At 44.0% G+C, this 23,604-nt stretch overlaps 1 protein-coding gene across 1 annotated transcript in view; it reads right to left on the minus strand.

Annotated features, from left to right (window-relative positions):
* The window catches only part of Hecw2 (HECT, C2 and WW domain containing E3 ubiquitin protein ligase 2), a 360,925-nt gene that overhangs the window by 81,450 nt on the left and 255,871 nt on the right, over nt 1-23,604 (minus strand). The window contains exons 10-14 of the mRNA XM_051153821.1: nt 22,155-22,250; nt 16,737-16,887; nt 15,998-16,101; nt 15,419-15,543; nt 6,200-6,385 (exon numbers count right to left, since the gene is read on the minus strand). Of these exons, the coding sequence (XP_051009778.1) occupies nt 6,200-6,385; nt 15,419-15,543; nt 15,998-16,101; nt 16,737-16,887; nt 22,155-22,250 (662 nt within the window). The remainder of the gene's footprint in view (nt 1-6,199; nt 6,386-15,418; nt 15,544-15,997; nt 16,102-16,736; nt 16,888-22,154; nt 22,251-23,604) is intronic.

Consider the following 23,604-nt stretch of genomic DNA (forward strand, 5'->3'; position numbering starts at 1 on the left):
AGTCAAGAAATACGTGGCGGTTGGAGCCAAGTGGTATTTCAGCAAGGCCAAACAAAATACATTTCTTTCTTTGCACAATTCGCTTTTTCTTTTCTGCTTTTTTTTTTTTTTTAAACTTCTATTATTTTAAGCAAATAAAAAGCCATCAGTATTTATGAAGAAATACCAACCTCGGGCTCAACAAATCTCAGCTAAAGAAGCTTGAAACGGCTTCCAGTTAATATTTGCCAAACCAAGAATACACATGAAAGGACCATGTAAACAAGACAAAGCCCAGAGCTCTCTCCCCAACATCCCACCCTCAACTACGCAGACAGGTGCAGCTCCTACTGTTTGCCCCCTCTCTTTTACTAGCACATCACTGTGGGAGACTAAAAGCGGGGTTCTCCAGATCAACACACTTACCATGGAAAAAAAAGGCATTGCTGTAGAATCGGAATAATTTTTAAAAATTCCAATGCAAGTCAAGAAGACAACTTACCAAGAGGAAAAGAGACGGTTCACTTCTCCTGACTTGGACGATGTCTTCCAGATCCTAAGAACATAATATCCACAAAGCCCAAGCCTCCCTCAAGACGACATACGGCCCCAGGAAGACGCTCTTATTTGCTACTTGCATTCTGTGTCTATTTATTTGTGTTTTTCAAACAACGGAACTTTATATTAGCTTTTATTAATAATACAAAACGATGAGTGTCACTGTGATCTTTTCATAACTGTGTCTAGTACATGCTGATCATACTTATTTCCCTGTGGGTCTTTTTTCTTTTTAACTTGACATCTCTTCCCACTTAAAAAGTAGGCAGAGGTCCTTAGAAGCAGTGAGCCGTCTACACTTCCAGAGCTCCCTCCTACCTCCTGCTGGACTGCTGCCTAGCTTGAGTTGATTATGTCAGGGCATTCCACAGAGTTACTTGTGGGAAAACAACGAAAGAGATATGTCAGCAAAGCAAATAAGTTCAGTCAGATGAACAACACAAAATAAAGAAAAATAAAACACAACAACCACCCTGTGTTTTGCATAACGGAGCTTATAATCCAAAAGGGTTATTTTGTATCCATGTGGGAGTTCCACATATCAAGTGTTGTCTCTTACTCACTGAGGTGAACAGAATGTGACCCAGGAAAGAATGACCATAGCTTTGATGTAGGCTGGAGACCTACAAGGTCTGTCCTGGGATGGCTGACACAACTCTGCAATTCAGCTGCCTCTGGCCAAACAAGAATCTCCTCAGCTTTTAGTAACTTCCACCAGGCAAATGTTTATTTTATTCTCCAATTTGTCCTCAAAGCCACAAGTGCAACACAGGTGGCCACTGAAGTTGGGTGTTTAGAGCATTCTAATATGAAAACTCCCATGTCATTCTCAAAGTCACAGCACCCACGGTCAAAATGTTTGGGTATGGAACAGATCACCTGGGAGATAGCACAGCACATGATTTTTGGAGGGGAAAATACAAGAAACTATGAAAAAGATTTTTTTTTGCAAAAATTATTATTACTCCTTTATGTTTTTATTTAAAAAACCACAAAGTTTTTGACACATCACTTTTAAAGTTTAGAGTTTCTTAGTATTCCAATTTAGGCTCAAGTGAAATAATTTGGGGGAAATATCTTGTGTGACTTGATTCTGATTGAGACTACAAAGGAAAGAAATGAAGAAAAAAGCCATTTTATATTCAACATGTGAAAAGGAAGCAGAAAAATAATTTTGTCTAAGCATTAAGCCCATTATGTAAAGGAGAAATAAGAAACTTTGCGAACCTTCCTCACTTTCGTGTTATTTTGCAGTACCCTATGTTAGCCTTGGTCTTGTGCAGCAGCTCCACACACTTTATGGCACAGACGCGAGTCAGTTAAAATCCGCCCGTTATCTCTGCATGGGAACCAGACATATCTACTTGGGGCTTTCCTGTCTTATTTCTTCCCTTTTGGATTTTTCTTCCCCTCTCTTAATTTCCCCCTTTATAACTTCTTTTCATCTACCTTCACTATTAAAATCTTCCATGTATCTCATGCCAGAAGCAGCCTACCTTAGTTATGGCCTCTTGCAGAACCTCTACCAGGGCTGTGACATAAAACTTTTAAAACATTTTTATTACATTTTATTGAGGTGTGAGGTATGTGTGTGCACGTGCATGCATGTGTGTTTGTGAAGGCACATATGTAAAGGTCACAGGATAACTTACAGGAATTGAATATTTTATTCAATCATGTGGATCCCAGGGATTGAACTCAGGTCATCAGGCTTGGCACCAGACACCTCACTTCTGAGCCCTGCCACATGCCTGCCACATATTCATAGTCACCTGAAGTAGGAGAGCCAGGGTTAGTGCCTCAGAGGAAGTGTGTTTGGTTCCCTTCCTCAGAAGCCCACCACCCTTCTGTGCCATGGTATACATCTGACCTAAGTTCCAGTTCAAAGCTACTTGCATTTCAAGAATATCTTTAAAACCCTGCTTTAAGGAGCAAGGTTGATGGGGACTACACAGACAACCAGAGTAAGAAGCCATGATTCTCAAGAAGACAACAGACACCAGAAGGGCAGCAGCCCTGACAGAGTAAAAACGAATACCCTGGGCTGTTCTGCAGACTTGAGGCAGAAACAAACATTCCAGGCCAGACTGTCCTGCAATGGCCAATAATAGCACACAAGCCAAAACAAGACAATGAGAGTAGATCCTACTGTGAAAGGCCATCCCAAGGGCCACTGTGGTAAAAGGCAAAGGTAGGGTCTTGCGAAGAAAAGAGTTAGGTAGCGATGTTAAGCCCACTGTGCCCTTTGGATGTCACTGAGCACTTGCTGGGCAGGTAAGGACTCATTCATGAGTAAACCATCATCGTTTTTATAAGATCCCAAATGTACTGATCTGTTTGTTGCGATCCCTGCTCTGTCCAGGTCTATACTTGGTTCGTGGGGAAACAGGAACTGAGTGGCAGCATGCATCTTGCTCCAGGGTCAGTGTATGGCAGCCATGAATTCATTTTGCAGATGTTTGTATTTCCTACCCCAGTCCCCCAAATGAAATAACTTCTAAAGGCTTATGAATATACCAACATGATTTTATCTTCTGAAACTTAACTAGTACACCTGATGCTGAGTGAGTGTGAGCCTTATCATCGAACCATTAGTAGGACTTGGTGCTGGGCACAGCTCTCAGAGCTGGGCAGCATGGGTATAAACCATCACACTAAAGAAAGCCAAGACTCACAGAGGTCATACCAAGAAGCTACAGATGCAAGAATCCTCTGAGTTCAACATCATCTTCTCAAACCCATCAAATTAACCACTGCAAACCCAAAACAAAGCAAAACACAGAAGGAAAAAAAATATCTAAGGTATTTAAAATTAGTTGTTTTCCCTACGAAGACACGTTTCTGTTTTCTAGATATGTTATTGCCTCTCACTAATATCTAAACTTAACCAAGAACCGGAGACATTTTAAAGAAGTCATATTTTAATACTATCTGCTGCACATTTCTTGCATAAATAATAAAACTCTTATCAGCACTGCTACTCAGATCTCAAACTGCCCTTGGTTTTCATATTCCCGAGAGTGTGCCAAAGTTTAAAAACTATTATTATGAAAAGCTGGAAAAATAAGTGAAAGAAACAAGACATAAATAAAAGAAACCCGATGAGAGGCTCTTCTGCTCGGGAAGCGAGGACACATTGATAACTGTACCACGAGGCAGATGAGGCCCTCCCCAGGCAAGCCTTTGCTATTGGCAAGACAATTCGAGAAGATAGTTATACTCCTGCTCACAGTGATTGGGGGAAGAGAACACTGAACACCCAAGGCTGTCGCTAGTTAAATGTGGTGTGTGTGTGTGTGTGTGTGTGCGCATGCGTGTGTGCTTTGTACAGGGTCTTGCTATGTATGCTAGGCTTGTCTTTATTTGTTTTTTCATTCATTCATTCATTTATTGAGACAGGGTTTCTCTGGGTAGCTCTGGCTGTCCTAGAGCTCACTCTGTAGCACAGTCTTCAAACTCACAGAGAGCCACCTGCCCTGCCTCCCAAGAGCTGGGATTAAAGGCGTGCATCACCCCCACCTGGCCCTAGGCTTGTCTTGAGCTCACCACGTTACCCTCTGACTCACGTCAATCCTGCTCGCCCTGTCAAGCAGGTGTGAGCCATTACACTTGGCCTGAGTTACGGAGTCTTGGTCAGTCTGAGTGGTTGCTGAGCATCTTGTCAGTCTTCTGATACAGATGCAACTGCGGCACTGCCTCACCCTCCCTGGTACCCTGCTTCTGCCTTCAGAGTCTCCTGGCATGTCTCACTGTCATGCCTTCAACTCCCTGCCACTTAACCTGTTGCCCAGGGACAGCACCGTGAAGCCGTTCTCTGTATCTCTTCTACATTCGTGCTTGCCACCGATAAACTCTTGTTTGGGAATGAGACTTGTTTAACAGCCCTGCAGAGATATCACGTCAGTAGTGAGCTCTTCCGAGCATTGAAACAAATGCCTTGATAGCAGCTGCTTTGACTCGCTGCGAGAGGCTGTCTGGTAGGACTTCTGGGAGCTGAGTTTGAGGAAAAGGTTCCTGTCGTAGCAAGGGCACTCTGTGGAAAGCAGCCTGTACGCATGCGTCACATGTTCCACTTGCCTTGGATGCTCTTCCCTTGTACAGTTCATACCCCAACGTCTTTCAGGCATCTCCATTTATCACAAAAACTCCCCCAACCACCTCCGTAAAACGCCACCCATTCCTACCTTTCCATAGACTCTGTCCTCTGCTTCAATTTACAGGAAGGTACTAATTGCCTCTTGGTACACAGTGTATTTATTTGCCCCTTGTCTGTCTTTTTCTTTGAATGGCATGCATCTGCAATGAATAGCTTGTCTGCTTTGTATAGGTGCTGAGTAAAGACTGGCTTTGCAAAAGTAGCTCAGATTGTTACATAATTTATATATCGTGCCATTTTAATCCTTGTAAGTCAGTTCCCTTTGGGGTCATTCAGTTTTTCACATAGATTGCCTAAGACCACTGGAAAACATTACATTACGATTCATAACAGCAGCACAATTACAGTTACAATGTAGCAATAAAAATGCTTTTATGGTTGGGGCCACCACAACATGAAGAACTGTATTAAAGAGTTGCAGCATCAGGAAGGTTGAGAACCACTGTTGTAAGTGTTATACACCAATACTTCATATAGACAGAGAACTGAAATTGGTTATACGAAATTTAGAAACCATAATGTCACAGTCAAGAACAGGGCTCCTGGACCAGATGGTCTGGGGCACAGCACAGCTCAGCCATAGCCAGTCTGGGCAATGTTAGGGGAGGGGTGCTGCTAAGCCATTATGGCTCCTAGATTTCTCATCTTTAAGGTGTGGTACCGACAACGCCATTTCATCGTGATGTGAGAAGCCTCTGTTTATTTATCAAGACCTGTTTCTCTATCAAGTCCACAGCTCATGATAAGTGTCAAGCAAATATCAATTAAAAATAAAATGTTAACTAGAGATACCTTCTAACAGAATTGACTTCTTACTCACGTACAGCTTCTGGATGATACTCGGGCTTTCTGGTTCACCCGTTTACATAGGAAGTGCAGATGTCATTACTCTGGTCTTTATGTGCTTATCATTATGAATTACGGAGTTGTTCAAGGGACAAACAGGGCCAGTGTCTTGAACAATGGCCCAGAGACTGCTGGAGCCCCCCTCGGAACAATGCTACCACTCTTTAGTCGCGTGTCTACAACCCAAGTTATACCACTCAGGAGAAGAAGTGTTGCCTAAGAAGTCTTGTCTCTAGTCAGTGGAAAATGGTAAGAGAGCACAGATAGTAGAATGTCCAGGGAACCAGGTGTGGTGGCGCACGCCTTTAATCCCAGCAGCACTCAGGGAGGCAGAGTAGGCAGATCTCTGTGAGTGCGAGCTCAGCCTGGTCTATAAAGTGAGTCCAGGACAGCCAGGGCTACATAGGGAAACCCTGTCTCGAAAAACCAAAATGAATGAGTGAATGCATGGATGAATAAATGTCTAGGGAAACACGGCTTTCACCAAACCTACACCTCTCGGTGCCATACGCTACTTCCAAGTCATGGTGTCTGGGGGTATGGTAACAAGCTGCCTGTGCAGGTTGGTGTTGGATGAAGAGATGGAACCTTTGGCCTCACTGCGGCAGAGCAGCCACAGTCACTGAGCAGCTGATGAGGTGGGTGGCTCGCTCACGTTACCTTGCCTTGATGATCGTGTTTCATCTCCCAGCCCCTTGGCAGTTCCAGCTGTTTGTTCGCAAACATGTTGAGGAATCCCACGAGGTCCCTGTTATGCTGATAGCGTTCAAAGTGGTGGGTGTCCCGCCGGACTTTGGTGATCATGTGCTTCAGACACGTGTTATTTGTAAACATGTGATAGGCACTCTGGAGGAGAGAATGGAGAGCGAGCGTTAGCCTGCCTATGTACACCGTGGCATGGTAACGACCGCATGAGAGCTAGCAGTCCTTTCAGTATGGAAAACACACACACAGGCTTCCACAGAGGCAACAGCCAGAAGAGGAAAGTAACCAGATCATACAGAGGCTCTGGACCATGAAGTCCTCTCCACGGCTGCTTTCTAGCTTTCTAGAGAACAAGAGGTTGTGGCATTTCTTTCACATGGACATTAGGCCTCAGGGTTGGTTTTAGAAAAACAAAAACAAACAAACAAAAACAAACCACAATCACTGTAGCTTGTCCTTCCTCCAGTTTCTGACAGTATAAAAGCATCGGTGTGTTAAAGGCCAAGCTGTATGGAGAATTGCTTTGCTGTATATCTGAACATCAGAAGCATGCACACTAACAAAGTGAGTGGCTCTCACTGTCGGCCATGTCCACGGAGACCACAGCAGGCAGAGGTACTCATCTCAGCCCACCTGGGGTAAGGGTGGATGCTCAGGGAATGGGAGTACAGTTACAGCAGCTTAAGATACCTCACTGTTGTGTTGTGGTGATTCCCCTCATCCTTGCGGATACACACGCAGCTGCACATAGTAAAATGTAAGTTTAATAAAATACCACACGACCACCCCCAACAACTGTTTTGTCATAAACACTTCAGTTTCAACTGCTTATCAAAGACTGCGCTATCTGCTTATGTCACAGATTGCCCACGCACCAGCAATTGAACAAACACAGGGGCAGGGAACAACTCCATGGGATCCGCGCTCTTGAATCAGTAGATGATGACCTCCAGGAAATGGACAAGGCTGTGACCTGTCCACCCTGGAATGCTATCCTCACTGAGAGTTACCAGGTCCCCTCATTTTCAGCACCCCAGAGGTTCTAGGAATGACGGAGTCTCAGGTTCTTTGGGCTTTTCTTCATGGACTTTGTTATTTCTTCTAGTCTAAGACAGTGCAAAGTAACCTCCAAAGACACCGGAGTACCTGGAAACAGTGTGCCCAGTTCTACCAAGTTATTAGTACAGAAGAGGGGCACATGTGACAGCGGTCTCACCAGGGCCCTCGGAGTAGTCACACTCAGCTCACAGGGTTTGTGAACCATTACGAAACCCCACGGAGCTTCCTTCCCTTTGCCTTAGAAAGCACAGACCGTGGGAACCCTAGGCCTGGCTTGTGAGTGGGTTGGGATCCAGAGAACCCTAGTAACCTGATTTGGAACAAGAAATACACCTTTGTTCGCCTAAATCACTGGCGTTTCTTAGCTCTTCTTCTTGGTGTGTGACAGAAAGCACTGCTACCAGCTCTCTGTCTGTTTTTTTTTTTTTGCATTTAAGATATTTTCCCTATCAAAATATATAAAAGAGAAGGAGGGAGAGAGGGAGGGAAGAGACAAGGAAGGGGGGAGGAACAGAGGGAAGGAGGGAAGATGGCAGGTGAGGGGAAGGGAGGGAGGGTGATCAGCCATAAAGAACCAATCTCAGCTCTTAGTTCCTTAAACTGGAATTTCAAATGCCTTGACATATTTCGACCTAATTGTTTTGATGGCTGGAGGCAGTTGTGTGGTCCCGAACCTCAGGACTGCAAAACAGGCAAGGGTTCAGGAAACATGAGAGTAGGGTAAACCGATATGGCGAAAGCAGAGGAGACTAGCAAAATAAGTCGGAGCTTGCCAGCGAGAACCTTGGGCTAGCTAATAGTTTATCCTGTGGTTACCCAACTTGATGTTTTCACTGCCATCAGCAGGCACAGGCTTCCTGCATTGCCTCTGTGCTCCTCATGTTTGCACACCGCCATGGTTAAGCATCCACGCAGGAGACCACACCAGTCTGTGTGGCTACAGTGGAGAGCCTACAAGCCGTACTCTGTAACAATCTTCTGGATACAAACTATGACTTGATTGTTGCTTTGAAGAGATCCTTCACTGGCCATTGTTCTAAGTGGGTGTGGCCAAGCAGACAGGATGCAGTGCTTCCTAATCGGGACAGAGCACCAAGCCTGTCCCTCCCATCTGCTAAAAGGAGGCAGCAGAAGCCCAGTGGAGCAGGGCGTGGCATTTAAGGTCAGGAACCCTTGTCAGCCTTGGGCTTGATGTAATTGCCTGTGCATGGACAGCTCCTTAAGCGTGGGAATCTCACCTTGCTCTTATAATTAATTACATCCTTTTATCTTCCTCCTTCCTACTCAGTGAGACACATAACACAGTGCCAGGTTTGATCTTGGAAAAAAAACATCTATCAAAATAAATTAAGTGTAAGGAGTGTTTTTTTCTCATTAGTAAGTAGGAAACAATCTTTAGATTCATAGACTTGAAAAAACATCCACATGACTGCCAGGGTCTGAAGAAAACACCTCTCCAGACAGCCACATTTTCATAAATAATTTCTGAATAAGCATATATGTAAGCATATAATCTACACATTGTTCTGTGTGTATATATACATGTATAATATACAGTGTGTATATATCTGTATAGAGTTATAGATACAGATCAAAAAGGATATTTATACTCTATTTTAAACAGGATTATGTTGTCACAGCTATAGTGACAAAGATATTTAATCTTGTTTGCCTCAATTTGCTCAGCTATGAGGAGTCATAGTAAGTCTTTTGATTTTTTAATAACATAATAAGATTCAAAACCAGTAGAATAAAGGATATAAAATTTCTTTGAAGAAGTAAAAGTCATTATAAAATACACGATATATGTAATTAAAAGACTATATGTGGGGGGATTATCCCAATCTACCTATCTTAGAACAGACAAATATCGTAGTAAAACTGTTTTCTACTTTCAGCCTTTGAAGCTCCCGGGCTGGCAGCCCACTTTCTATTAACCGAAGGATCTCATAACCTGTCATTAACGATGTGCTAAGTTCTGCCTGTGTGGAATCCTGAGGACACAGACCTGAACACTCAAAAGCAGGAAGATGGACCATTACAGGGAGAATAACAAAAGTCACAAGGCTGAGGAACATGCTAGTACAAACTGGCCGAGCCAGTGGAGCAGCTAGGAATAAGGTCTCTAATCTAGTCAGGAGAAGTTCAGCAGGTGGGCTCAGATGGAAAGAGTGCATCCCAGTGGAGGGCGACATTGGTAAGGCTGTGGTTTTAGAGAAAAGAGGGTTTTTTTTTGTTTCCCCTCTCAGGTTAGTGGTTCTAGCTAGGTAAGTGGATCAAAAAAATTTTTTTCCTCAAAATAACAGTAGGTTAGAAAAGAGTGGATGTTTCATGTTTCCTGGCACAACCTCGTGGCCCTACGCAGGGTGACCTCACTGGGAACCTGGATGTGGACTCCAGTGTGGTTACGCGAGCAGGCAAATGTTAAGAGGAGGTTGGGCCCCTTTAAATGACGTACAACCAACAGAACATTTAGGTTTCCCTTGATGGGAAGAAACACCCCCTTTTAGCTATTTCTTTTGTAGGTCAAGACTGCCTTTCTCAACCTCTCTCCACTTTCCGAGTTAGAAAGCGGTACTCAGTGGCTGAGTCAATCAATGGCTTCCTTAGCAGAACTGTGCTGAGACTGATGCCCTTAACAGCTTAACTGCGCCTTCTTTAGCTAAGTGTTTGAGGCTTTTGAAGTGGAAACGAATGAAACAAGTTAATGGGACTATGCTTTGCTGGCTGTTTGGAGCAAAATACAAAACACTCAGTTCTTAGCACTCAACCCCAGTGCAACCGCAGTGACAGGCTAAGCCTTGACTTACTGATGTTAAAACATTTCTCCAGGGTCGTGGTGGCCTAAGCTCCTGGGCTCCTGGTTCTAACTTTACCTCACTGTCAATTTCAGAAACGCCATCAACTACACTACTAACAAATAACACCTTTTACCCAGAGAGTTTTCATCAACCACAGGCATTCTTTTTTTTGTCTGTTTGTTTGTTTTCGAGACAGGGTTTCTCTGTGTAGCCTTGGCTGTCCTGGACTTTGTAGACCAGGCTGGCCTCGAACTCACAGAGATCCACCTGCCTCTACCTCCCGAGTGCTGGGATTACAGGCATGTGCTACTGGCCCAACCGCAGGTATTCGAATTTAGATTTGGAAGCTAACATCGCTGGCTCAAAAGCCAATGCCTCTCGTGTTCATATGGGGCAGATCTCAGTGATGGTGCGCAGTGTTCATTCAACACAAGTTCCTACTAGCAAAAGCGGGGAACACTGGTTCCAGAATAGGCCAGCCAGCATGTGGAAACAGTCCTGTATGCTCCGGTCTGCATTAATTTCAAATTGTTTTCACCTAGCTAAATAATCACATGGAGGGGAATCTTAGGCGAAATTCTTGTAAATGACCAGTTCATCCACTGACTCTTATTTTTTTAAAAGTACATTTAAGACGATATTTATGAACGTCACAACAGTATTGTTCTTCATTAAGTACCAAGGAATTTAGATAATTGAATGAATGCATTTCTAAAGCTTATTAAGTCAGAGTAATAATTTTAGCATGTATGTTGAAAATATTATTCTGTTACCTATAATTAAATGTACTTATGTATAATATAAGTTAGACAAACACAAGCACCTCATCTCTAAAAGGTCGAGCACTAATAAACTAAATATTGAGTTATTAGTCTGGAGACTATTTTGGAAGAAATTTGATCTCAGCCAGCAGAGGGCAGTAGACTCTGTGTGAAAGTTACCATAAGGCAAAACAGAAGCATTGAAATATCTGTCAGTTTTCTTCACAGTTACGACAACTGTATGCCTGTTTGTGTTAGTTCTTCTCAGCGTAAGTTTTATGCAAGTCGCTGCTACATGAGGTATGCATTCATGATTATCTTTCAACACAACGTATTTCTTAAAATTGTTTTAATAAAGAGAACACGGAGACTTTGTTTTGTTTTGTTTTGTTTGTTCTTTGAGACAGGGTTTCTCTGTGTAGCCTTGGCTGTCCTGGACTCACACTGTAGACCAGACTGGCCTTGAACTCACAGGGATCCACCTGCCTCTGCCTCCCGAGTGCTGGGATTAAAGGCGTGCGCCACTTCCAAATGTCAACACTTCTTTTGAATGCTGAATAGTTACAATTACATAAATAAGTATTTACTGAAACAACCATACACGACAGAGAATTCAATCAAAAACTAAGAAAAGAAAAAAGTAAATTAAAAATTCAAGAAAGTTTACTTGATAATATTTTCTACTAATCTCCAAATTAGAAAACATTAACTCTTCCTGTAAAAAGTGATTATGCCTACTCATCCATACCTCAAGACCTTCATAAGGAAAATTCTAGCTGCTTTAATTTATGCCAAGTATAAGTCAGAAAAGAAGACTTCCTAACCTACAGAACTTAGACCTTATGGACATACATATCTTTTTAGCCAGTAATGGGTACAGTTTGGGTAGAAGGAAGGGAAAAAAAGAAAAGCGAAATCTTTAGAGAAGAGTATTTTTCACTCCAGATGGGCTGTCCAGAGAAAGGAATTTTAAAATCATGCCCAGGTGAAGAACAGAGAATGCTGGCACCTCATGAGAAGAGAGTGAGCAAGAAAGCCTGGACTTGGCTGTTACAGGCCAGTGTCCAGGGCTTACAGGCCTCTGCTGAGAGGAAGGCAACGAGGCCATATTTACTTAATTTCCTAAAGGACCACACAGATTCCTGGTACTCGCGACAGCCCTGTTAGACTTAGGCCAGAGGCTGCAAGGAACCAACACTTTGCATTTAACTGAAAAAGCCTATCCAGGTAAAAACCACCGCTTTGAGCCACAGCTCATCAACTGGTTAGTGACAGTAGAGAGGAGGGGCTTGTAGCGGACAGCCCAGGCCAGAAGTCAGATGCCCCCACTTAGTGATGTCACCAGAGTCTGAACTCAAGCGGGTAGGGGTGCGTTCACGTTGTAGGAAATGACAAATGAAAACCAGGGCTTGATTCATTGTTTTGTGACGTGTCCAGACTACAGGCCGCTGTGTGACTACAAAGAAGGCATCATTAAAGCCCTCCAGGCACACTGGCCTTGTCCGAAAGTGTCTTATTCTCTGGCCCTTTACAGAAAAAGTTTTGTAGACCAAAGAACGGGAGAGGGAGGATAACATGCTAAGAAAACATCACACATCGAATCAGGAAATCCTGTTGCATCAGGAACAGCTCACAGATATAAAGTGAAGAAATATATTTTCTATTGCAACTAAACAGGCAGTGACCTCAGTGGCAGGAGTCGAGGGTTCAGCTTTCCTGCTGTCTCACTTATCAACACGAATCAGACCTGTTCCAATACACTTGCACATTGATAAAGGTGGCAAAAATCAACAAACGCCTTCTTACTGTTATTTGTAAAGCATGTACTATAATTTCTCTATATTGACACGTTTATTTTTTAAATTACACAGACACGCCAGGTGTGGTGGCGCATGCCTTTAATCCCCAGCACTCGGGAGGCAGAGGCAGGTGGATTGCTGTGAGTTCGCCTGGTCTACAAAGCGAGTCCAGGATAGCCAAGGCTATACAGAGAAACTCTGTCTCAAAAAACCAAAAACCAAAACCAAAACAAAACAAAAAACACAGAGACACATGTATATGAATATACACATTCCCCCCTGCCCCACCCCTATATCATAGGGTCTCCTGTAATCCAGGCTGGCTTCTGCTTGCTAGGAATCCAACAATAACCTTGAATTTGTGATCCTCTGCTTGCCTCTACTTCCTGCTGGGGTTAGTTACAGGCATACAGCACACGTAGGTCAACTGCGTCGGAACCCAGGGCTCTGGGCAGACCAAGTAAGCACTTGCTATGCCTCCAGCCCTGAAAGCCTGTTTCTTCCATATATTCCAAACTGTTAGAAGCAGAAACATTAGTTTCTCCTCCTAAACACAGCACAGAGAGCTCTAACGTCTCCCTCTCGAGTGGTATGCCCTAGTCCAAGCCACTTCTAGGTCTAGTCACAGGGCGTTTGCACTTGCCTGCCTCACAAGACTCACTCTCCGCACAGCCCCTAGAATAAACTTTTAGAAATCCAAGTCGCTCCCACAAAGGGAACACATTTAGACTAAAGCCCAGGTTACCTCTAGATTGTGTCATCAGCATATTCAGCATTTGGGTTCAGTTCACCAAACTTACTATGTAACCTGTCAAAGTCCTTCTTGTCCCCAAGCCATGGCTCTGCTTAGTAAAGATGTTTTGCTCTCTGCCCCTTGGCACTTTGCAAAGGGTGGATGTGGCTCCCCTGGAGATGCCTGTTGGTCACACAAGCCTTCTGAAGTCCAGGTTGGTTGGCCCCTGTCCCAACTCCTGTCCTATTGCACTATCAAAATTTTCTTTTTAATTCACCAACATTTCACTCTGCCTATCTTGTTTACCACTCTAATACCGAAGTCTAGATAATTCCAGGGAAATCAAAGGAATTTAATAAACACAGAGAGAACTAATAAACAGACAATGAAATAAAGTAAAATAAAAGCATGTGTTACCTGACTCTAAGCCCAAAGCCTTTTCTCTATAGCATGATTGTTTTTATGTCTTGTGACAACTCTAAATGTTAGTCTCTTCCTATTTATACGAAAGTCTGTTGCTCCCTAGAATGATCCCATACACAAATCTGAGTTCAGGTGCCCTGTCTTTTTTTTTTTTTTACCTCTCAGTTTCAAGCCTGGCTTTCTCCATGCCCCAGGCCGCTGCACTGCTAACCCAACTTCAACAATCCTCGGTAGTGACAACCACGGCAGAGCCATTGAGGACCTTACTTTACAGACGTGTTCCTTCTATCTAGACTACTCCTGATGTCTGCGTTTCTAGGGCAAGTCCCTACTCAGCCTTGAGAACCCTTTGCAAATACACTCCCATCCACGGCTCCTTCCTTCCAATCCCAGCAGACTTACGCGCTCACTGCCTGGTGAGTCCTACTGCTTAATCATCCAAATGCTGGGATGTTGTTTTCAAGACTTGGATTCCAAGACCCATGGGTGCTGCCATCTATATGTTCTTAGAACTTGGCTAAGTGCCTAGAGTGTACCTAGGAATTAATAAAACATTGCCAAAAGTGCAAAAGCCTAAGTCCTCTCACAACATACACATGCTTGTCCTCACCCAAGTCTGTTCTATTCCTATCTAAACCTATAAACCAGGACATAATGATGAGAATATACCCAGGTAGATGCACATACTTATGACGTCAGACAGAAACACATAAATATCAGTAAATAGGTACCCAGTAACCACTGCATAGACATCTCCAGCTATAAGGACTATACCGGTGTCTACTTTTCTAGTCTGATTTCCCCCAAGATAGTAAACATTTTGTTCGGCCACATTCAGCATTTTCCCCTGTATTCTACCTTTCCTGTTGTTCATGAGATTGCTCCTCTTCAGGGTCATCGTTAATGTCTAATCTTTAGTTTCTAACTCACCAAGTGTTGGCAACCTTCTGTTGCTGCTTCCTCTCAGCTCAGGCTCTGAAGAACAGGTTCAACCCAGCTGACTTATAGGCAGTGTCCCTTTTATTTTAGGTCAGTCCATATACAACGGAGACAGCTTTTCTCCAGTTAATGTCTTCAGCAAAGCCATTCCCTGAGCACTCAGACACTTCTGAGATGATCCCCTTGCTACAGTTTGATTGCACCCCACCCCCATACATTTGCCATAACCAAATCAACAATGATGACATCAGGTAACTCAGCGTGGACAAAGCAGGAGGATCCTCCTAGGGAGAATTGGTGCCTCCTGAAAGTAGAACAGAAGGCAGCCCTCACACCCGCTCTGGAAGGTGCCGTCCACCAAAGATAATAGCAGGGGCATCACCTGAGGCCGGATCAACCACAGTAATCTTGGACTTCACAGCCCCCAAAATTGTGGAAGATGAATCTTTGCTGCTTGTAAGCCAATTTGTTCTAGAGATTTCTGTTTTCATTTGCTTGATTTTTTTTTTTTTTTTTTTGCATGTCTGCTACATATACTCAACAGTTGATATAGGCCTAATGGCTTAAAACACAAGGTGCTTAACACAGGGTTCGGAACGCATTAAGTACATTAAGGCCTGTTGTCCTTCTGGAATGTTCCTCCCAGATTTGCTACTCACAGGGTTAGAATGCAGCACGGTGAAGAACTCTGGGCTGATGAGGAACTTCACAGGGGGCGACTGTAACAGCAGCGTGAGCCTGGATCTGGAGGTAGAGTGGGGCAGGACGTTGTCCCGTCGGAAGTCTAAGCAGACAGACCACAGAGGCTTTCAGAACTGAACGGCACTTACATCACTTGCTATGATGTCAACTCCCTAAAACTACGGTGTCCCTCCCAAAATACATGCATGAACTTGACTGTTCTTAATGACCCTAAAATGATATTGGCTATCATTTCTAGTTGTTATCAACGTTGTGATGCATCCATGGCTTTTAAAAATGGCTGAACTCTTGTTCCATTTTGACACGGATTTGGGGACTATGGTACTGTGCCATCCACTTGGTTTTGTGATACTTTTCTCAGAGCTCATAAAAGGTTAAGGAATAGAAAAGACTTGTGTTGGATTTTGATTTTTGTTTTAACTTTGCTTATCAGATCTTAGGGGAGTACAAGCAATCTCTCAAAGAAAAGCTCATTTCTTGGAAATCCTGATTATTTTTCTACACTTAGGAAAGTACAGCCAAAGGCTCACTCTTACCTGCGCTGGCTTGGTGAAAGTCGGCGTCCTCCCCTGCCCCATCGATAGCACTGGTATTTTCCTCAGGCCTTTCGTTAGTCATGGTTCTGCGGATGCTCTGATAACTAAAACCATGAACCGCGGGTTACATGCCAGCCTCCCAAGACTGCCTTAGAGCCCAGAAGTCCCAGGCCTCCCGGCCTCAACTGCTGCCTCCCAGCATGCCATCCTCAACCTTAAGGGCTCCCATTGCATCAAAGTGCTACACCCACCATTTACAGATACTTTTCCTGACAGATTAATAAAACTTAAAACCAGCTGTGTACCTTAACCAAAGAAAAATGATTGATAATAAAGGAAAGAACAAGTTTATGTTTTACAACGATTAGTTTTTGACGAAGAATGACTGCTCTGAACAGGTCAGGTAGGTAAAACTGAATCACAAGGGAAGACTCCAGCCCTCAGAAGTTTGGCTTTAAATCCAAAATGTGTATGTCTGCTTTACTAAAATGCTTTGGGCTGACTACAGGAATGAGTAAGATTATTCCCTCTGTAGTTTCCCAGCAATCCAAGTGTGCATGTACACATGTTTCTGCTTTGTTTTCCTTTTCCCAAGAGAAGTCCAGGGGAGTCTCTGACAGATACAGCTCAGTGACAGGACATCAAAGTTAAAAGAAACAGCTAAGTCTTCTATACACTGCGCTATGTCAAAGCCCAACCACAACAGAGAGCAGTTAACAGTGGAAGGGTCCGTGCTCACCGCCGGTTCAGCTGTTCCATCTGCTGTATGGAGTTGGATCTCTGCAGGACCTGCGGGGCGGGGGGAGCTGTCGGCCGCTGCCACGTCGTGGTTCTGTTTACATGGTCTACGTAGAAGATCCTGCCATGGCTGTCAATGCGTGCCTCCCAGTCTAAAGAGCAGAAGGCACCAAGAGGGATAAGGAGAGGGAGCTGGGCCAGGAAGGCGGCTCATTAAGTTCAGCACAAGGTTTCTCTCCCTCGCATGCTATAATTTGTGGCTAATGACACGTACCTCACTGAGTAGTCCAACATCCCTCCCCAGTCCACCTGGGAAACTGTTGTTACTAGTTATTAAGTCTCTGCAGCATGTGCAATACAAAGCTCTCTCTCTCTTTTTAAAAAGAATTTCTATATGTAAGGAATCTTTTCACGCTGCCCGCCATCATCACCTGTCATAGCGTGACATTTTTCATAGTTTCACATCAAAAATAGAATTGGTATCTATTGTTCACCCAAATGTTCTTTTTCTTTCTTCTCCACCTGTGCCCTCTCCCTCATAGCTTAGCAGGAACTTCCATGTGCATGTTTATGTATGTTAGTGGTAAGTGTAAGTTTGGGAAGGAAAGCGGCTAGTCAGTCCCACACACTCCATGTGACTAACCAGCACCTTTATCCACACGTTTCCACCAGCTCTCTCATGGCAAGAAACACTTTCAGAGCAGGACAATATTTTCCCTCCAACTTTAGATAGCTATGAGGCTTAAGAAGATGATTTAATTGTGTATTAAGTATCATAGTGAGTTGGTCTTTGTAAGCCAGTGTGTAAATGCATGTTCAGTAAAATCAGAAAGCACTCTAGTCTTCAGAGCCAGGCCACTCCCTATTTCAATTGACAAAGCATGAGCTGATCTCTTCAAAAGACATTTTTTTTTTTTCAGAATTTATTACCATTGGAAGATGGACTTTATACAGGAAACATGAATATATCAGAGTACCATTCTTTATTCGGGAAGTCTTTCTAAATTTATGTCTGAGTGAATTAATTTAAAAACTAATAAACACTTTTCTTATGAGAAGTTCAGTTAGCTCAGATTTTCCACATGATCCTGGAACTCATCAGCTGACTCCCTGGAGCGAGGCAGGAGCCCACAGAGAAGGTGTGGCTATGGCACTCTCTCCGGAAGTGAATGGAACCAATGTTCTAGCCAAGGCCTTAGGGTTGCAAAGCCCTGCACCATGGGTCCTGGCCTACACTAGGCCACCCGAGAAGGCCACTGCATTAGCAGGGGGTGGAGAGGCAGCTTACATTGCCTCTGTCACATTGTTACAACTATCAAGAGAAAGAAAAAGTGAGCAGCGAGAAAGCACCACATGGGCAACAGCCTATTAATGCCGCTCATGTTCCAAGGTAAGGCAGACACAATGAAGCTGCCTATTCACCTAAGCTCTTTGGTCGGAGCTACAGTGTCATCAACAGTACATTTCCGAAAGACTTCCTCTCATGCTCACTGTGCCACCGTGTCCAGGCCCCGTGATCTGCCCTACAGTTCTGTTTCGTTCCTTGCACACTTGCCTGTCTCCAACATCTCAAGAACCATTTTCCCCATCTCACTCCTATTAGAATTCGGATGATTTACTCATTGACAGTGCATGTCAAGCCAAACACACATGAAAATATGTAGCCATTTTTCTCCCCAAGTCTGTTTAAAATAGCTACCAATTTCTTTTTTAAAGTGTAGAGTAGGTCAATTAGAATTTTTTAAAAAAGGACAGAAAACTAAGTAAAGGAATTGGAAAGAAATTTGGCCAAGCTTCTATGATAAGTTTGTTTCTAGAAACTGGCTCTGAAGTTCTGGCAGTTAAGGCAAGAAAGAAAACACACTGCTGCATACTTTGCACTCCCTGACAAAAGAAAGCTTAAGAAAACAAAACAAAACAAAATCCAAAGCCTTCAGACAGGAATCTGTTTCCTTGGAAATAACTAAATAGAGACTTACCTAAGGACATGTGTGTGCAGCCTGTTTAACAGCTCATGTGGGCAACAAAATGGAGAGACCCTCCAAATATAGTTACCACTGTGCCCTCCACAAAGCATGTAATAAGAGAACAAGTGGTTTTAAATGATCCAATTCTATAAAAAAAGAAAAAGTAATGATCCTTGTATTTGCCTTCCACACAGACCAGGGATAACCTTGTTTGTCATTCACTGAAGACATCGTGCAATGGAAAGGACAGGAATCTAGAAGCACGCATTTGCTCTCTGAGAATGTAGGATGTTGAACGTACTCTGAAAGCCATTTTTATCAGAGAGCAGCACATCGTCAAATCCACAACACTGCTCACTCCAAGTGGCTGCTGGCACTGGATTAGGGAAGCTGCTATGCTGTTGGCACTCTTCTTGCCCAAGTGGTCAATACCTCCAGGATGATTCACCACCATCATCGCGACCACAGTTACCGGAAGGGCACAGCCTCTTGTATGACTTCCTACTTGTTTGATTTGTTCTTCATATAAGAACGCACCTGAGTGCTTATTCTAGACTGTTATAGTTTCTTTCAGATGGCTGCCATTAAACAGGGATAGGCAGGGTGGGAAGGCAAGATCTGGATCCTTCCCTCTTCTCTCGCCACAGTGTAACATAAAGTGAGCAGCCATGAAGGAAAGAGACAGAACAATGCGCTGAGGTGGGTCTCAGAGCATCGGTACATAAAACTGGAAGGTACCAGGTCTGGTTTCTAGCTGCAGCTTGTTAACACTATAGGTGTAAGACCTTCAGATGCAATGGGTCACCATTTCAGTAGAAAACTAGAGGACAGAACCAAACCTTTTTAAAAAGGTTTCCTCCATTTCTAAAAGCCAATGGGCATCTATAGGACAACGCCAATTTTACTACATTAGGCTCAGTAAGGACCTAGTAACATCCTAGTGTCATCTGTGTGCCTTATATAGATAGGCTACAAGTCCCAAACCCAACTGGAATTTTAAGCCTTACACATGGGGGCTTTAGATACCTAAGGGGTAGGAACTTAGAACTACCCCCTAAGCCCACTTTAACCACTCTAAACCATTTGGCACTGCACACAAGACTTCCTCTACACAAAAAAATACGTGGAAATACTAAAGTTGACAAACTACCTGTTAGCACTGTTTCCCAAGGTAGTTGGGTGTTTGGAAGGTGGGGCAAGGGGTTGTGTGTGAGATATGCCAGGCTTGCTTGGAGGAGCTGCACAGAGAAGCCGATTCCTAAGACATACCCAGGGCTTCAGATCCCAACTCTGAACCCAGAACTCGGTTATCTCAATTCCGCCAACCTCCCCCCACCCACCCCCCCACCCCCGTTATTCCTAGACAGGGAAAGTGGAGAAACACCGACAAGGATAAGTACTAACTTAAACAACAGCGAATGTGCCAACCAAACCCATGGAGCCAACGGGAGATTTCTCAGGGTTCCTAAGAGGCTGAGCTTCTGTCTGAGTGCATGGGCAGACTCTTGGATACCACAAGCCTTAAATATAAATACAGCCCATGTAAAAGCTGCTCTGTAAGAGGAACCCAGGGTTAGAACGGTGGTTAATGCTATCCCAAGGCTACTGTCACAGCATTAGTCCCCTAGTTAGGGTTCAGAGACAGCAAAGGTCTTAAATTCAGATTTAGAATTAATATGTATGGGAAGTGGGCACAAAAAAGGAGTCCCTGTGGTCCATTTGCTCTTCTCATTAGCCTTCTTTCCCATTCCCTTCAGACTAGACCCTAGCCTTCCTGGCTGCCCAGTCAGTGGTCAGTACAGTAAGTACATCTCAGTGAGTGTGACCACTAGTGCAAACAGCTGGACAGGAAATTCTCCTCCCTTGCACCAAGTCACTCATTAAACAAGGCACGATGAAATCACTTTTACTCTTTGGGTTATCACAGTGTGTGTTTGTGTGTGTGTGTGTGTGTGTGTGTGTGTGTGTGTGTGTGTGTGTGTTTTTAAGCCAGCTGTTTGAAAAAAAAAATTATCCACTCAGTTCTATTATCAGTGTTTAAACAAGGACACTGAGATGTCACAGATAGGGATCTTATTCTCAGCAAGAAAGCGCCACCTATCTTTTGAAATTGTAATCTCTAGATCAAAATTATGTCCAACAACCACTGGGGTAACTGGGCGTGACTAGGAGGGTGCTGACTGTCAGCGCCCTCATGCTATGCTCTGCTCCCCTTCTCCAGCCCCCAGAATGGTACGATTCACACACACACACACACACACACACACACATACATACACACACATACACACACACACACACACACACACACACACACACAGAGTCTAGAATTCCCTTCAAATGGTCCCAATCCACTTTGCTTCAATTACACAAAAATCCCCCCAAAGAACAGTATCTGATTTTTATCCAAATACATGAAAAAGGGAGCGATCTATGCACAACAGAATTCCAGAAGGATCGAGCTAGTTATTTTGACAAACTACAACAGCAGTACTCAGCTCTTCTGTCAGCTACCTCCAAACCCCACCACTCTGTATGTCAGCACAGGAAAAGCATGCTGCTTCGCTTTACGTCCCGTTAGTTACAGAATACGAAGGCCCAGAATTTTTCATCCTCACATGTGACAAGAGGGTGAGTAGAGAGCAGAGAGCAGGTGAGGAAAAGGGAAAACAACAAACCACAAGAGAGTCACCATCCAACTGCTCTTCCCACAGTGCAGCTACAGAAGGGCAGCTCAGTCAGCCAGTCGTCAGAGGGAGCTGCTCTCAGCTGGCGCGCTGTGGGACTCCAGGGATTTAAATAGACTTTGCATCTGTGCTGGTTAGGAGTGGATGAATGGCACTCACTTGGGCTGTGAACCTTCCCCCCCCCCCGCCCCCACACACACACCCGTAATTCTCAACCATCTATTAAAGTGCTCAGTGTCTTCTAAAAGTAAAAGAATGAAACACCCGTTAAATCCTCAAATAATGGTTATATCGCCTTAAAAAACATGTAGGCTAATTTCTGAAGTTAATAACATGTTATATATATCCCTAAGGAAAATAAGACCTTTGTACTTAATAATTTAACACGGTGGAAGAGATGAAAAGCCAGTGTATCATGGGGTGAGGTGTTTCTAAGAGACTGGCCCCTCTTGCCCTCTCACTGAATAAAATCATGATGCTGTGAAGCACAATTTAAAACAATCTCTTATACAACTAATGCCTGAACTATGTGGATCTACTTCCATAATTACGGCACTTTCTCCATGGGTTCTCCATCAGTTGCTCTTCCTAGCTGCCACTTCATTTAGAACAATATCAAAGAGGGGTGACTGTACAGAGCGTCCCACATTACTTGGCCACATGGCCAAGTGGCATCTCCTAGACATCTTCTCCAAGACCCATGGAATGGATCTGCCTGTCACTGTTGCACACTGTAAAGCAAGCCTTTAGCAAACAGCTGCTCACTTGGTGGGAGAGCCTCATCCACCCTCTGGTACCGGCTGACGTCCTGGCGTACTGAGGGTAGTGACCGCAAGGGCTGGTGGCCGTTGGTTTGAGAACCTAGGATTAAAAGTAAGAAGTTACCCAGGTATTATCCCCCTCTCTCCCTCCCGCCCTCCCTCCTCCTCCTTCTCTGCCTCTGTCTGTCTGTCTGCCTGTCTCTCTTTCTCCTTCCCTCCCTCCCTCTCTCTCCACCCACCCATCCCACCACCACACACGTGTATATGTAAACACAACAAAAACACACACCTAGGATAGGTGTGCTGGGATGCATCTGTGATCCCAGGACTCAGCAGAGTGAGGCAGGAGGACAGAGTCCCAGACTAGCCTGGGTTACACAGAAAGACCCTGTCTCAGTACAAAGCAAGCAAACATCAGTTCCAAGGCTGCCCTCGACACTCTCTTTCATCTCATTTCCCACATGGTTGGATGTACGGTTCTAGAAGAGGTCCCCGAGAGGGATGTCCACTGCACGGGTCCCTCCCGGCCTCTAACCTGCTCACACACTTAATGTTTTAGGGCTCCAAAGGGGCCATAGGATATTGAAAAGGAAAATAGGAGTCAGAGGGAAAGAAAAGGATAATTTAGGGAGAAAAAAAGTCACACAACAAGAAAATAGTTCTTAGGGTTCCATGTACCTCATTCATACGGTGCTTGCTTGGCATGCAAACACAAGACCTGATGGCCAAGCCTCACTCCAAAGGAAAAGAAAGAATTCCTGTTTGAGTCTGAGCTATTTAGGAACAAGATACTGCCCTTTCCCCCTTTTAGTGTCTCTCTCTGGAACATCTTAAGTAAGTCATTTCCTAGGGGCCATATTCATTAAGATTCAACACAAATTTGTGTCTGAACATGCAGCCTCAGGCTTAAATAGTGCTTCCTCTCCACGCGTTAGAATGATCTCTCAACATGGCTGACACATCTTGTGCTCTAGTACACAAGTGTTGGTGCAGAGCCCGTACTCGTGTCCTGTTCTGGAGCTTTAAGAAAGAGTGAGGAATGCCGAATGCCAGTTATGGTGGTGCAGAGGCAGGCTGACCTCTGTGAGTTCGAGGCCAGCTTGGTCTACAAAGCAAGTCCAGGACAGCCAAGGCTACACAGAGAACCCTGTCTCGAAAAAAACCACCACCACCACCAACAACAACAACAAAAGAAAAGAAAAAAGGGACAAAACAAAACAAAACAAAAAACAAAAACAAACAAACAAACAAACAAACAAACAAAAACAAAAAGAAAACAGAAAGAATGAGGAGGCCTGAGGTACTCCGCAGAATCTCTCTACACATTACACAGCACTGACTGGTTTTGTGTGTCATGTAAGATACTGCTGTTAGCCAGGCCTCTTCTGCCAGCAGTGAATGGTCCATGTTTTTAAAAGTCTGAGTTTGAGCTGAGGTCTATACACATGGAAATC

This window comes from Acomys russatus, chromosome 12 (assembly GCF_903995435.1).
Source record: "Acomys russatus chromosome 12, mAcoRus1.1, whole genome shotgun sequence".
NCBI lineage: Eukaryota > Metazoa > Chordata > Mammalia > Rodentia > Muridae > Acomys > Acomys russatus.